This window comes from Barbus barbus (assembly GCF_936440315.1).
Source record: "Barbus barbus genome assembly, chromosome: 1".
NCBI classification, from domain to species: Eukaryota; Metazoa; Chordata; class Actinopteri; order Cypriniformes; family Cyprinidae; genus Barbus; species Barbus barbus.
The window spans coordinates 30,708,751-30,725,556 of NC_136729.1; the positions used below are offsets into that span (position 1 = coordinate 30,708,751).

A 16,806-nucleotide genomic window follows, 5' to 3' on the forward strand; every position below is an offset into this window, starting at 1 on the left:
GCTGGAGATTGTTTTTGGATGAGAATTTTTCTTGAAACCCTCCCAAACAACGTGGTGATGTAGGTGCTGTTTGACAATTTTTTTTTAAGGTTTTTTTTCTGACACCGAGACTCAACTATTTTCTGCATTTTCCAGCCATGGTCCTTGGAGAGTCTTTAGCCACTCAAACTCTCCTTCTCACCATGCATTAGGACGATATAGACACACGTCCTCTTCCAGGCAGTTTCGTAACATTTTCTGTTGATTGGAAATTCTTAATTTTTGCCCTGCTGGTGGAGATGGGAATTTTCACTGCTCTAGCCACTTCACTGATTTGTGAAGCTCAAGTATCTTTTGCTGCACATCAGAAATATATTCTTTGTTTTTTCATTTTGCAAATGAATGGATGATTAAGGGAATCATCCATTCATTTGGATGATTAAGGATGTGATGGATGATTAAGGGAATTTGGGCTTTGTTTTCCCTCCTATTTATATTTCTGTGAAACAGGAAGCCATGGCTGGAAAATTGTATGTTCATAATCACCCTGGAATGCTCAAAATGGTGAATATGAATGGGAATATACTTTAGAGATATTTTACTCACAATAATTTCTAGAGGTGCCAATAATTGTTTCCAACGTGTATTTGAGAAAAACATTTATTTCATAATGATATTTGCCCCCATTTTCAATTCTTATTATCCAATGAAAGGTTAGATTGTTGTGAATAAAAAAAAAAAAGCTAAAAAGGATTAACAATGCAGATTAATTTTCACAGGCTTCTTTGATCATATTTACCAAGGGTGCCGATATTTTTGGCCATGACTCTATCTATCTATCTATCTATCTATCTATCTATCTATCTATCTATCTATCTATTGCTGAGTGGGGCATTCAGTAAATCACTGATAGTGAAATGTAAAATATCACTATAGTCGAGTTTTTAAATTTGTAGACCTAATGTAACATATATTATGTTCAATAGCTATTGAAACACACACACACACACACACACACACACACACACACACACACACACATTTACAGTTTTTCTCGATTGGTTTGGCTCATTTCTTGAAACCGAGATGACATTCTCAAAACCATAAGGTCATTTGGCCAAACAGTCTTACAGTTCTGCTCAACATTATAGCTCACTAGCAAAATCAAATATCTTTCCCCAAACTCTTCTTCCATGCTTCAAAAGCAGATTCCTTTCCCATATAAAAGGTCAGTACAGTCAAAATAGCACAGATCCTTCTCAATTGCCTTGGCACATGTGCATTCATTTAGTGCTTTTGTCAAAATAACCTGGATGGTTTAGCACAACACCATGGATCCCCTGCAAAAGCTCATCTCTCTCCCAAAACAGTTTATCCATGTGTCAAAACTAAATATCATTCTCATATAAATAGTCAATGCCCCCAAAATGCATTATACCTTTGGCATTGTTTAAGCACTGCAAGTCAAAATGCTTAGACGTTTTGTCACTGAGGCACAGGTCTAGCAACAGAATACCACTATGAATAAAACTAAAAGATTTTACAGTAAAATCAGCCTCCAATAAACCACTCATACTCAAGGAAACTGTAAACATTTTTATTCGTACAAAGAAATGTTAACATTAGAGAACATACTGTGAAAAGAAAACATATACAGGATTCTGTAAATGTGAACAGTTATAAACACAAACAAAAAACAAAAAAAACACAAAAAAACTCTAGCCTTCCATACTGTAAATAAAGTTTCAGAACTATAGTACAGTAATATTTTCAGTGGTCGCCATTGTCACCCTCTCTTTCCTGGCCACCATCCTCATCCTCCTGGCCATCGACGCGCTGCTCTCTGTTAGGCCATAAATTCTCATCCACATCGCAACGGATATTTTCTCTTGCGATGCAGCGAGGGAAGAAACGGCGTGAATGTCTCAACCATCCCCTACATTGATCCCCTGTGATGTCCTCACATGCAGCATCCATTGCATGCAGCAGGGCCCTCTGGTCTTGAGCCTGATGCTCATACACCCTCCACCTCCAAGCTGAAAAAAACTCCTCAATTGGATTTAGGAAAGGAGAGTAAGGTGGAAGAAACTCCATTAGCATCCGGGGATGGGTGGTGAACCAGGTTCTGATGCGTGGGCCACGGTGGAAGTTCACATTATCCCACACAATGACATAATGTGGTAGCTGAGGTCCTTCTTCACCTCTCTCATTTTCCGGGATCAGATCAGTATAAAGGTGGTCCAAAAAATTTAGGAGCTTTTGTGTATTGTAGGGCCCTAAACTGGGAATGTGTGTGGCCACACCTCTTTCTGATATAGCGGCACACATTGTTATATTTGCTCCTCGCTGGCCTGGGACATCCACAGTGGCTCGGTGGCCAATGATGTTACGGCCACGCCTTCGACCTTTGGCCAGGTTGAAGCCAGCTTCATCAACGAACACTAGGATGTGAGGGGTTTCGTTGCCTTCTAATGCCATTATTCTCTACAATAGAATAAAAATAAATCTAATCAGTCAAGTAGAGACAGATACTGCAGGGAGGATCTAAAGTACTGTAAAAAGAGGGAGTGAAAAACTGAAGACAATTTCTAGGCAAAATGCTCTAGTCACACAAAGCTGGATTCTGAAGGTAAAAAGGATAAAGCAAAACAAAAAAAAGTGGTAACCATGTCTTACTGTAATAGTGTTACAATGATAGACAACCAGTAGTTGACTTACATGCACATACTGGTACCGCAGCTCTTTCACTCTGTCAGAGTTTCTCTCAAATGGTACCCTGTAAATCTGTTTCATGGTCATCTGATGTTTCTTCAATACCCGGTCTATTGTGGAGATGCTGATAGAGTTTATATTTTGGAACATTACATTGTCTAGAAGGATTGCATTACGAATCTGTCTCAGTGTGATGGCATTATTTGCAATGACCATGTTGCATATTTCTCGTTCTTGTTGTTCATTTAGAAGTTTTCTTCTGCCACCCACTTGAGGCTGTCGTCCAATCCTAGACATACAAGTCAAAGGTCAACACTGTAAATTTGTTACAAAATGAGTTACCAATGTAATTGTACTGCTGTTTTATGGTACTAAAAGTGTGATGCACTGCACAGTGACTGGAATACTATTCACAGTATTTTCTCCATTTTTTTTTCTTTGTCATTTTTATAGTATCATATAACATCACATGAAGATATTACAGTACTCTAGGCCTACACACACACCAACACTGAATAGTTCAATAGAATAGTTCTGTACCTGTTTTCCCTGCGAAAGGTTTGGATGATGGAGGAGACTGTAGACCGAGGCACATTAGGCTGCACTCGGCGACCTGCCTCTGCCATTGTGAGGCGATGGTTTATAACGTGGTCAATAAGGGTGGCCCGGATTTCATCTGGGACATCATGGTGCCTCCGTGCTCCTCGGCCTCTTCCCCCTATTCCTCCACGCATTCTCACTCCTCCTCTTCCTCTTCTTCTTCCTCCTCTTCCTCGAGCAGGAAGTTGCTGTTGTACTTGACGAGGTGCTTCCATGTTCACACTGCAAATGAAACTGGCCCCGGGCCAAGCTCTGTCTATATACTTTTGGCAGCAGTCATAATCATAGACAACACCTGTCAGGTAACTAAACAAACTGTTTGATTAGTCATCTGAGATGTGGGAAACTGCTCCTTCGTTAGTTCTAATTTGACCTGATTGATTGTCAAGTACTGTCATAAATTTATCAAATGTTCCAAGAAATTCTTTCATGGTATTATATCTTTGACTAATTTTGACAGTTGAACAGACAATTGTGCATATGATGACTTACACAATGAAACCATGCTGATATGTTTTGGAGAGAGTAACCATTTCACTGAAAAATCAACTAATCAGTTTAGATCAGCAAGATCTATTTATTTGGAAAATGTGCTAAATGTGGGCTCATTGTGCTAACTGTAGCTACTTGTACATAATCATTTGAAAAAAAGCACAGAGTCACTTGAGACATGTACTAAAGCATTTGCAATTTGATAAAACCAATGAAAAATGACATTCTGTTGTGAACAATTGCAAGGTGGTTTGGAGATTTGTCCATGTTATTTTGAGAATGTCATCTCGGTTTCAAGAAATGAGCCAAACCAATCGAGAAAAACTGTAAAAACGATCAATTCTCATCTAATCGATGATTGGAGTCACGCGATATTTTAATTTAAAACGTACACCTCTCAACACCATTGTTGTATTATAAACCAATAACCAATTATGTAACACATAGCATTTGCTATTATAAATAGCAGAAATATATTTATTATAAATAGCAAATAGCCCAAATAGCATCAAACATAATGTACTCCGGGTCCTCAAGTACTTAAGGTCAAACCCATCATTATCACGCAATCACCAACAGAGGGAGCAATTGCACTATTCTGTCTTCGATTTGTTGACAACCGACATCTGTCTGGCAATCGGTCTGTCTTTCTGTCTGTCTGTCCCCATATCTTTACAATTATTTCAGAGGATATTGTGTTTTAAATCTGAACAACTCTTGAAACTTCACATGGCATTTCAGTTTTGGGTGAACTATCCCTTTAAGGCTCAACACAAACCACACCAAAATGTTTAGATATTTTGCATAAAGTTTGTATAACATTCTTTAGACTGAGAGACGTAGATAGGCTTGCTCCTGCCCATGGACGCTCATCATTTCCATAGTTTATCACGTGACGTACCCTGCCAGAAGCGAGCAGTACTGTTCTGGCAGATCACGTGACCAGCTGCCAGCTAGGATCGAACTGTAGGCTGCAACAGACTGTGCGCTCTGACGCTCCTCTCAGTGCTGTTACATGCAGCTATTGTATTCGCCACGGGATTTTAGCTATTCGCTTCGATTTACCTCCAATGTTTCCAGCGACGAAGGAATGAAGAGGCTTTTCAATTAAACGGTAATATTTTTTTGCCCATTTATGGGGATTTTATTTATGGATTCGCTATTATAGCAATCGGTTTTCTGTTTATTCTTACTGCTCCTGAACGTTGCATACCATAACAGTGATATTATGCAAGATCCAATATAGCCACAGAAAGAACTGCAACGACACAACAGAGTGTCATTTTAAGTGATTCTCATTAAAATGAATTATATGTAGGCCTATTATAATTATGTTTATTATAATTTTGCAGCTGGGCTGAGAGCGTTTTGAAATCAACCACATTTAGCAATCTCGGTTATTTATGTCTTGTCGCCTGTTTTAATTAAGTCGATTTAAAAAAAAAATGCATGCAAAATTGGTAGTTATTTTAAGAATCAGTTTATGAAAATGCACGAGAGAAAGCAATAGAGCCCGTTCACTTTCAGCGGATTTAAATCGAAGCTGTTTCCAAACATTTCCTCTTGATCACAGCTCAGTTCAGGTGATGGTTTATGGAATCTCCATCCAGACACATCTCTCATGCTTTCCTTTGTGTCTGCATTTCTAGATTCTCTTTCTTCTTTCCAAATGGCCATGTTTACATGCACATTTTCTTTTATTACTTTTGATTTGGCGATTATGTTTCGGTTCCATTATCCTGCTTTACTGTTTAGAGGTGCTAGAGATGCACTCATTCATAATAGCCTAGTGAAATATATTCCTTTAAAATGAGAATATTATCAATAAACTGCTATTATTTGGAGGTACCGGAAATGCAATCATTTATTAATTCTCAGTCATGTTTTTAAAAATAACACATAAGGGCATTATAAACTGCAGTAAGTAGGCTAGAATGTAAAAATCGGAATATTGGCTTAGTCTGGTTACATAAGGAATATGATGTGGTAATTGTAATTAGATCAGGTCTTCTTTAGATTATCCACCATAACTGATTGTTTATATTTGTGTAAATCAAAACAAAGGTTATTCTGGTAAATATTAGGTAAAGACAGAGAGAAGCCAAGCTATTTAGGAAAGGCATGGCCTACATTTTGCAATTCACTGTTCTTGTGTATTTATATGATTTGATGAGTTGGGTAAATAATATCCAAAGTGAGAACATCTCCAGTGTTTCCATTAGAGAAAACATGGTCAGTGTATCTCTCTTTTTTTCCATGCTCATACATTTAGGGAGTAAATCATGCTGCTTTTGCCTTTCCACACACAGATGTTCAGTAGATGGAAGTAGTCCAATGACAGATCTGTGTGTAAGCTTTTGGATGTATTTTACAGTCATTTTGCCCTAATATTGCTCATACTGGCCTGTCTCATTTAACTGTAGGTGAGAGCTGAATAACTTTTAAATATTTTTTCTCACGGCCTCAAATGCAACCTGTAAATGTGTGTTAGTGCATGCTATTTATAATCCTTTAGTTAATTTCCCAAAATTGTTGTATTGTCTCGTTTTTAAAATATGGGATACACCTTTTAAGTGATGGTCAGAAGAGAGATTTCACTGAATTGTGTCCGGTTCATCTCAGGATTTGTACTCAGATGAACGTGCACACCAGTGTAACAAACTGCTGTGGCTCTGTTTATGGATGGCTGAGCCACTAAATATAGACACTGCTCATCTGGCAGACAAATAAACTGTTCACTGATAGGTGTACTTGTATGTAGCCAGATTGATACTGTCTGGTCCTCATTGCAATCTGGTCAAAAACTTTAACTGGGAATACATAAAAAATCTTTCTGAGTGAGGACAAAATACAATATAACTCTACTTTGTTTCCAGGTTTTAACTGGTGATTTCAGTCATTTTTGGATGCAATGTATATTAGACAGTCAGTGAATGGATTGTGGGAGATCTGTGGGTGTGCTGTCTGAGGCTGAGACTAGACTGCACATTATCTTCTGTTGCTCTTTGTTGATGTCTTATGAATCTGTTTGTGTATGTTTATGTATGTCTTTGTCCTAAAACATTAGAGACATGCATTTTTCAATCTATTTACACAGAACAGATTATGAAAAACCTGCTGCTGTAAGACACTGTATTGCTTAAAACCTTCACAAATATTGAGTTGGTTCACCCAAAAATGAAATCATCATACCCTCATTTCATTTCAAACATTCCTTATTTGTCATCTTTTATAAAATGTCAATGAAACTATAGTTGAAGTCTATTCAACCAAAACGTTGACGTTTCAGAAAGTTCATAAAGACATTATAAAAGTAATCCATATGAATCAAGTGATTTGTCTTTTAAAGAGAAACTATGATGAACAGATTTAATTTAGGCTTTTATTTACAAATAAACATTGCTCAATGCTCATACACTGAGCTTATCAAATATTGGCAACATGGAAGCTCAACCGTACTCGGTTGATATATAAGAATAACCCTCATTAGTTCTTGTGGCAGCTCAAATGTGGAATAGACTTTCAATTGAAGGACAGCACAGCAGTCTCTCAAGTTTCACTGAAAATGTGTGTTTTGAAGAGGAACAAAAGTCATACAAGTTTGGAAGGACATGGTGGTGGGTTAATGAACACAGAAATCCCTTTAAGCCAAATAATGTTTTTAAGTACCACATTTTTCTGCTGTTGAATTATGCAATGCTAACTCTTGACTGTCAAGAATAATGGTTATAATTATTTGTCATTAGGATGAGCTAGCTAATTTGTCTATTCTGTTGTCTGACCACATTAAAAATGGCCTAAAGGCCATTTTTACAGTAGATCTCTGTGGAAAGATCTCTGTTGCTTGGCCAGCTATTGTTTTTTATTGTAAATAAAATAAATAAATAAATAATGGTTATTGCATAATGAGCTTTTTATCCACCCCCATTACCCATAATTGTTATCCATATGGCCACAGCTTTATCAGTCAGTGGCGGTGACATTAAAACACACACTCTCTTCACTGAGATTTATCTAAATCAGCTAGCTTAATTTCAAGGCTTTCTTTTATTAAGTTTTATTTTTGGTCATTTCCCTGTAGTATTGAGAGCTACTGTAGAGAAGTGGGACAGGAAATAACAAGGGAGAACAGGCTGAAATTAGTGTTCTCCCTGTCTCACAGTTGCATCAGTTGGGGTGTATTCACACCAGGAAAATCCGCTAGTTCACTTGATTTGGTCCGGAACAAACACTATGTTGATTTTTTTTTTTTTGTTTGTTTGTTTGGTGCGGTTCGCTTTCACACTGCCCTTTTTGCAAGTGAACCAGAAACTGTAAAGAAAAGCACACGTGTGCTTGAGGTCATCCATTCATTGGTTCATTCAACCGCACCCAAGTGCGATTGCTGTATTCACACCTGGCCAAAAGGTCCACACCAAGGGGGGAACGATCTTGAATTCGATACAATCGAACCAAACAAGACAGGTGTGAATACACCCTCAAACTTGCATCTCCTGAATGAGCAACATAGCTCAGTGCATTGGATGCTAGGTTATGACTCTGACATAGGGTTGGGTATTGAGAACCGTTTCATTTTAGAACCGGTTCCAAATGTCCAATAACCAGGTATTCGATAAGATACATGCATTTCAATTCCGCATAACAATCCCCGCGTTCACATTTGAATGTGATTTAAACTCTTTAAGTGCAGGAAGGGAAAGAACTTGCCCACTGTTTGCGTGCAGCGCACAGAGAACAGCGGTCCCGATGCGGGTTCCCGACCTCTGTCTGTTCTCGAACCGTTCCATGCATTTCCACTGCAGAAAAGGTTGTTCCGGGCCGGAACTGACTAATCTTTCACATTTATCGACCAGTATGCACGAAAAACATAAGCATATCATCAAAAACACAGCTGTTTTTGTCTTAAGTGAACGTAAACAGATGAGGAAGAAAACTCATCTGTAACAGTATTTTTAGATCTGCGTGCGTTCGGTGTTAAAGAGACAGCAGCCTAATAAACGTACTGCCTGTCATTAATGTTAATCAAAGAACAAAAGAAAATCATTAACTGACTGAATATCTTAACTTTAATGAGGATTAATCAATATTTTAATTTCAATTTCTGTACCTGACATTTGTTCAGTTTTATTTATTTATGCTATTGCTAATTGATTTGTTTGTTCCTATTTTATTACTTACTGTTTACTTGTCTTTAACAATTTAATGTTTGAAATTTATATTAGTCTAGTTGTTTTTTTCAGTGGTATTTTTTTGGTAAAACCATAGGCTAAAGACAGAATAAATATGTTTGGCATCTAAATGTTTGATTTAAAACTTTTTAAGGGATTTTTTTTGTATCTTATTGGAATCGGTATTAGGAATCTATAAGAATCGGAATCGATAAGCAGAATCCGAGCCGGAATTGGAATCGATAAAATTCAAACAAAACCCAACCCTACTCTGACCTCTCTTTAATCTTTTTTTTTTTTTATTCACTAAAGTGATTACTTTGTACGCTCTCTGTATTGATCTCAAACAAGGGTTGATGCTGAATAGTGCTGTAAATACTGTAGTAGCAAAGAGACAGTTACTGTAGGTCACTGATATGCTTACTGTTAGGGTTGCTCTTGAGAGTAAGAAATCATTGAAGCAATGTAAAATAACTGTGGAGTATGGAGGGCTATCTGCTATATATTAAACCTGCTCAATTTTAGCAAAAACAATCTAAATCAGTTATTTTCGTCAGTGCTGAGCTCATTTATATTTTACACTGAAAAATGCACATTGAATCTAAAAGCATAATGAATTCATTGAAAATAAAATAAAAAAGATTTCTCTGAACTTTTTATGATTCAACTAAAACAAATAGTTAAATAAAATAGTACATTTATTTTTTAAATGTTTTATAAAATGTTTTAACTGCAGTGTAAAAGAAAAAAATTAATAAAAGCATCTGCTGAATTCATTAGGGTCATTGACGTATAAGGATTTTCGACAGGCAAATTTTAGAATACAAAAAATAATAATATATTTTGTAGTTGTTCAAATATTAGGAAGGTTGTGTACACACAAATTCATATTAAAAATTTTAAATAAGTGATTTTAGTGTTTTTTCATCTAGATGAATCAGCCGTAGCCTTAGAAAATGTCATATTAACATGCTTAACATTATTTTAGATGTTCTCAGTAATTGAAGTGTTTAGAAACAACATATTTGCATTTCATTTTTTTGTGCATACTGATCTCATATTTTATAATTATAATTTCAGAGTTGCCTTCTTAATTGTAGGTAGCAGACTTATTTTTTTCTGTAAATTACATAAAACTGAAAAAAAATTAAAAATACCATTCACTTAAGCATACTATAGCAATGATTCATATTTCAACCACAGAAAGTAGATAATTTATTTTGAATTTAATACAGTTATTGCTGTTATTGGTCGCACCACATGATGAGTGGTCGCTCCAAATGACACAAAGACCTTACATCATTAAAAATCTATTTAAAGAAATGTGTGAAAAGTTCAGCATATGGCATTAACTGCAGTCATTTTCTTAGACCGTTATTTCTAAACTTTGCCCGACCTTGGCTGCTCAACTGACCCTTCGCCGGGAGTTTGATTAACAGGCAATCCGAGTAATCATAATGCCAAATCTGCCATTTTTGTCCGACAAACAAACCAGACAGGAGAGTAGATTAACGTCGCTGGACTTGAACTTGAAAAATAGTCTTTATTGAAATCTTTTCACAGTTGAAACAAGATACCTTCTGATGTTCATTCATGTTTATTTTGTGCTATAACTAGTAAGAGATGATCGATCACATGCCGCTTGGACTGAGGTGCTACAGCGATCTGTCACAACACATTAAAGAGCCACAAAACAGAATTTGCTGTTTGAATTTCTTTAAATCAGCTAGCTTAATTTCAAGGCTTTCTTTTATTAAGTTTTATTTTTGGTCATTTCCCTGTAGTATTGAGAGCTACTGTAGAGAAGTGGGACAGGAAATAACAAGGGAGAACAGGCTGAAATTAGTGTTCTCCCTGTCTCACAGTTGCATCAGTTGGGGTGTATTCACACCAGGAAAATCCGCTAGTTCACTTGATTTGGTCCGGAACAAACACTATGTTGATTTTTTTTTTGTTTGTTTGTTTGTTTGGTGCGGTTCGCTTTCACACTGCCCTTTTTGCAAGTGAACCAGAAACTGTAAAGAAAAGCACACGTGTGCTTGAGGTCATCCATTCATTGGTTCATTCAACCGCACCCAAGTGCGATTGCTGTATTCACACCTGGCCAAAAGGTCCACACCAAGGGGGGAACGATCTTGAATTCGATACAATCGAACCAAACAAGACAGGTGTGAATACACCCTCAAACTTGCATCTCCTGAATGAGCAACATAGCTCAGTGCATTGGATGCTAGGTTATGACTCTGACATAGGGTTGGGTATTGAGAACCGTTTCATTTTAGAACCGGTTCCAAATGTCCAATAACCAGGTATTCGATAAGACACATGCATTTCAATTCCGCATAACAATCCCCGTGTTCACATTTGAATGTGATTTAAAATATTTAAGTGCAGGAAGGGAAAGAACTTGCCCACTGTTTGCGTGCAGCGCACAGAGAACAGCGGTCCCGATGCGGGTTCCCGACCTCTGTCTGTTCTCGAACCGTTCCGTGCATTTCCACTGCAGAAAAGGTTGTTCCGGCAGGAACTGACTAATCTTTCACATTTATCGACCAGTATGCATGAAAAACATAAGCATATCATCAAAAACACAGCTGTTTTTTGTCTTAAGTGAACATAAACAGATGAGGAAGAAAACTCATCTGTAACAGTATTTTTAGATCTGCGTGCGTTCGGTGTTAAAGAGACAGCAGCCTAATAAACGTACTGCCTGTCATTAATGTTAATCAAAGAACAAAAGAAAATCATTAACTGACTGAATATCTTAACTTTAATGAGGATTAATCAATATTTTAATTTCAATTTCTGTACCTGACATTTGTTCAGTTTTATTTATTTATGCTATTGCTAATTGATTTGTTTGTTCCTATTTTATTACTTACTGTTTACTTGTCTTTAACAATTTAATGTTTGAAATTTATATTAGTCTAGTTGTTTTTTTCTGTGGTAAAGACAGAATAAATATGTTTGGCATCTAAATGTTTGATTTAAAACTTTTTAAGGGATTTTTTATTGTATCTTATTGGAATCGGTATTAGGAATCTATAAGAATCGGAATCGATAAGCAGAATCCGAGCCGGAATCGGAATCGATAAAATTCAAACAAAACCCAACCCTACTCTGACCTCTCCTTAATCTTTTTTTTTTTTATTCACTAAAGTGATTACTTTGTACGCTCTCTGTATTGATCTCAAACAAGGGTTGATGCTGAATAGTGCTGTAAATACTGTAGTAGCAAAGAGACAGTTACTGTAGGTCACTGATATGCTTACTGTCAGGGTTGCTCTTGAGAGTAAGAAATCATTGAAGCAATGTAAAATAACTGTGGAGTATGGAGGGCTATCTGCTATATATTAAACCTGCTCAATTTTAGCAAAACCAATCTAAATCAGTTATTTTCGTCAGTGCTGAGCTCATTTATATTTTACACTGAAAAATGCACATTGAATCTAAAAGCATAATGAATTCATTGAAAATAAAATAAAAAAGATTTCTCTGAACTTTTTATGATTCAACTAAAATAAAATAGTACATTTATTTTTTAAATGTTTTATAAAATGTTTTAACTGCAGTGTAAAAGAAAAAAATTAAATAAAAGCATCTGCTGAATTCATTAGGGTCATTGACGTATAAGGATTTTCGACAGGCAAATTTTAGAATACAAAAAATAATAATATATTTTGTAGTTGTTCAAATATTAGGAAGGTTGTGTACACACAAATTCATATAAAACATTTTAAATAAGTGATTTTAGTGTTTTTTCATCTAGATGAATCAGCCGTAGCCTTAGAAAATGTCATATTAACATGCTTAACATTATTTTAGATGTTCTCAGTAATTGAAGTGTTTAGAAACAACATATTTGCATTTCATTTTTTTGTGCATACTGATCTCATATTTTATAATTATAATTTCAGAGTTGCCTTCTTAATTGTAGGTAGCAGACTTATTTTTTTCTGTAAATTACATAAAACTGAAAAAAAATTAAAAATACCATTCACTTAAGCATACTATAGCAATGATTCATATTTCAACCACAGAAAGTAGATAATTTATTTTGAATTTAATACAGTTATTGCTGTTATTGGTCGCACCACATGATGAGTGGTCGCTCCAAATGACACAAAGACCTTACATCATTAAAAATCTATTTAAAGAAATGTGTGAAAAGTTCAGCATATGGCATTAACTGCAGTCATTTTCTTAGACCGTTATTTCTAAACTTTGCCCGACCTTGGCTGCTCAACTGACCCTTCGCCGGGAGTTTGATTAACAGGCAATCCGAGTAATCATAATGCCAAATCTGCCATTTTTGTCCGACAAACAAACCAGACAGGAGAGTAGATTAACGTCGCTGGACTTGAACTTGAAAAATAGTCTTTATTGAAATCTTTTCACAGTTGAAACAAGATACCTTCTGATGTTCATTCATGTTTATTTTGTGCTATAACTAGTAAGAGATGATCGATCACATGCCGCTTGGACTGAGGTGCTACAGCGATCTGTCACAACACATTAAAGAGCCACAAAACAGAATTTGCTGTTTGAATTTCTTTAAAAAATTACAAAATTTGAACTCTGAGACTTTGTTTAATACTGAAAGTAACCTGCTCTGTCTTGTATGTCGGCGTGTTGTCAGTGTCTTCTTTGGTCCGTGATGTATTTTTCACTGCATGAGAACATGATGTGTGGCATAAAAGTGCCATAGTTTGACAGATGGTTTGTAGAAACAGTAACTAAGGGCGGGTCTTTGCTAAGGGTCAATTTAGAGTTGCTGGCTCAGGTTCTGAAATGAAATCATAAACATCTTTCTTAGAGCAGAAAATTACATCTGGAGTTTGTGCTTGACTGCAGGGTCAGAATTAGCATGCTGCCTATGGTGAGCGTTTATTTTACTTTGCTTAGCAGTGGAATCTGGTAAAATAGATTAAAATAGTTATTAATAAATATATAATAAATTACTAATAAATGCATAATTACTAAACTGAAATTAGATGCTCTAAATTCCTATTTTTTGCATTTTTTCTTATATTGTACAAAGATTTCGAAATGACCCAAACTGCATAAAAATCTATTCCAAATTACATAAAAATAAAGTATTTTGTGTATATAAACAATTAATTGAAAATTAATTGAAAATCTGGGACATATATCTGTAATGGGAAACAGTCTGCAGAGGTCGCATCACATGATATTTGGTCACACCACATGATATTTTCAAATTCAGTCAAAATTTACAAGCACAGAATTAGCCACCTTAACAAAACAAGCTAGCTTCCCATGAAAGGTCACTATGAAATTTATAATAAAGATAAATGCTTGTATAAATAACTTAATATTCATAGTTTTGTTTGAGGTCATACCACATGATATCCAAATGTGGTAACTACATACCAGCCATTAAAAAGTTAATTTTTCTATGGGTCCTTCACAAATTGTTATATGATGCAACGTCCTATCATTGAATGGATTTCAACATAAAAGTACCAAAATGGTAGTTTCTTGATGGTTGCAACATATGATATTTCAGAAAATGGAGATTATCGGACAAAGTTTGTTTGAATATTATGATGGGAATATAAATACAAATGCTTTTCAATTTTATACAGGATTACAAAACACCTTGGAAAACATGCCAAATAGTGCAGAAAATTAATCTGAATAAATTTAGGGTAATTTCAAAGATGTTTCCAAAACAACAGTTATGGCCGGACGGTCGCACTACATGATGTTTTGACACTTTGAATAACAGAACAATTACAAATAACTAATGTTTTTTGAAAAATTAAAGTTGGTACATATGTGGGAGCGTTGCGTCTTATATATGGCATGTTTTTTATGCATTTAAACCAATTTTTAACAGAAAAAATGCAATTGGACAGAAAATTTAGGCGTCACGTCATTGACCCATTAATATAAATGTGATATGAATAAATACTTCAGAGCCTGTAATAATTTACAAATGTAAGCTTTACATCAGATTCTGCATAGCACATTATTTTATAAGTTTACAATGTGTAAATTATACAGGGCTGTATGTTAACTTTATGTTTGCACATAGCACTGGAGCTACAGAGGTTGAAAGTTTTGTAGCACAGTCCACACAATTGTAGCACTATGACAGACATCAATCTTTTATGTGCAATCCAATAGGAATTGTGGGAAATAGAGTTGAATGTATGGACTCAAGACATGATTTTTAAATCGCACATAAGACTACCAAGCAAAATACAGTAGCAGTGGCCTACTGTATTTTACAAACACACGTAAATTCTTGCTTCAGAAAAGTAGTAGAGTAGCTCTATCTTTCACACACATGCAAAACTGTATCACATACTGTGGTAAATGCATTCATTGTACAGGCCGTTTTTCCTACATGCTGCACTTTACAGTCCTGTTATAAGTTCAACACCTATGTATTTGCATCATCTTGTGCAGAAGTCAGTTAATATTACATTTATGTTGTGCACATGCATTAACCACTAGACCATGGCTCCAACATGAGACATAGTTTTCATTACAGTTTGGTTGTAGGTATATTTGGTTGTATATGAATATAGGTATTGCACATTTCCTTCCTTCAACCACTTATTAAAGTGTTACCAGATGTTTTTTTTGTTTTGTTTGTTTTTTGCATGCTTCAGGCTTTGGAGATTCTTATTAGTATTTCCTCTCCATGATTTGGTTTTGCATCATATGTATTCTTTCTTCAGACCTGTGTGGGGAGGTGTTCATGTTGTATCGTATATTTTTGTTTATTTTTAAAAATGTCCTATATATTTTGTGTAAAACTGGGAGCTGGTACCATTCCAGCATTCTACTACTCAGCTCCCAGTCACTCAGATGTTAACTCTTGTCACTGCCATATGCTTGTGCTCAAACAAAATGACAGCACTGAACTTAAGCACATTAACCAAACAACTTGCCACATTAATAATTGGTCTTGGTGTTGCCCCCACTGTGTGTGTGTGACTCTCAGTCAGGACAAGGCTCCCTCAGTGTGTTGAAGTGCTCTACATCTGTGAGCAAGTACAAGGCAGTGACGGCCCACCCAGATGGCAGTGCGAGTGATGCCAGTTGTCCTTGCTCAACCACTGACAACTGCTCTCCCCCTGATGACTGTTTTGTTTACCTTCTCCCTTTTACATCGGAACAGTAAATGTCAACGGGGCAGACCTATTTTATTATCCGAATTAGAAATCTTTCCTCAAACAAAAAACACCATACTGTCCAGTCTTTGCTTTGCTTAAAGCTTGACCTCTTTGTCTTCTTGCATAAAGGGAACCAGTCACTGTAGTCTTTTTTTCCATAACCACACTAGACTCAGTTTGGACCTCAGATTTCGGTGCACGCCCAGGAGCCTGGCCAGCAAGGCCTGATGTCACAGTTTGAAATGAGTCGCGAAGGTGTAGTGCAATGTTTTGAGAATAAGAACTATTCAACTTGAAGCCTTTGTGTTTGTGTTAAGCTCCTCTGCCAAACTAAATGAATATGTGACAAGCTTAAAAAAAAACAACGTTATGTAAGTTTCTGCCTACAGCTCTGGGCTAAAGTTGTCAAATCAAATTCTGATGTTCTTTTGACCTTTTTAGACACTTTTAATAAAGGTAGGATGAGAATAACTAAAAGTGATGTTTTTACAGTTAAATTATTAATAATAATTATTATTTGATGCAAGTATACTTATATGTACATATCAAGAAAAATGATCTGAAATGAGTCAATTTTGAAATTTGAAACTGTTCTGGTGGATATCAAAAAAGCTCAAATGTCATGCATGCATGTGGCTCTTTAAAAATGCTGAAGACCCCTCTTATTACATATGCATGCCAACAAACATAGTCCTCATTCAGCA

At 35.9% G+C, this 16,806-nt stretch overlaps 2 protein-coding genes across 3 annotated transcripts in view; one reads left to right on the forward strand and one right to left on the reverse strand.

The window, feature by feature from the left end:
• Positions 1–1,561: 1,561 nt before the first annotated feature.
• On the reverse strand, positions 1,562–3,442 carry LOC306854624 (uncharacterized protein). Its single transcript, XM_079392787.1, has 3 exons — positions 3,232–3,442; positions 2,698–2,980; positions 1,562–2,463 (listed from the first exon to the last, which is right to left on the reverse strand). The coding sequence occupies exons 1-3, from the start codon at positions 3,423–3,425 to the stop codon at positions 1,750–1,752; spliced, it is 1,191 nt and encodes a 396-aa protein (XP_079248913.1). The 5' UTR covers positions 3,426–3,442; the 3' UTR covers positions 1,562–1,749.
• A 1,292-nt stretch (positions 3,443–4,734) lies between these two features.
• The window catches only part of LOC306879487 (USP6 N-terminal-like protein), a 33,523-nt gene continuing 21,451 nt past the window's right edge, over positions 4,735–16,806 (forward strand). Inside the window, exon 1 of one of the 2 annotated variants that reach the window (XM_079432472.1) lies at positions 4,735–4,897. The gene's annotated coding sequence lies outside the window, so the exon portion shown is untranslated. The remainder of the gene's footprint in view (positions 4,898–16,806) is intronic. The other variant, XM_079432471.1, reaches the window with a different exon arrangement.

Bases quoted from the DNA above. Each gene is read 5' to 3' on its own strand.
- LOC306854624 (XM_079392787.1), bottom strand. From the start codon at position 3,425: ATGCGTGGAGGAATAGGGGGAAGAGGCCGAGGAGCACGGAGGCACCAT. The intron at 2,981-3,231 runs GTACAGAACTAT...TTGTATGTCTAG, and splicing joins ACCTTTCGCAGGGAAAACAG to GATTGGACGACAGCCTCAAG. The intron at 2,464-2,697 runs GTAAGTCAACTA...ATTCTATTGTAG, and splicing joins TGCGGTACCAGTATGTGCAT to AGAATAATGGCATTAGAAGG.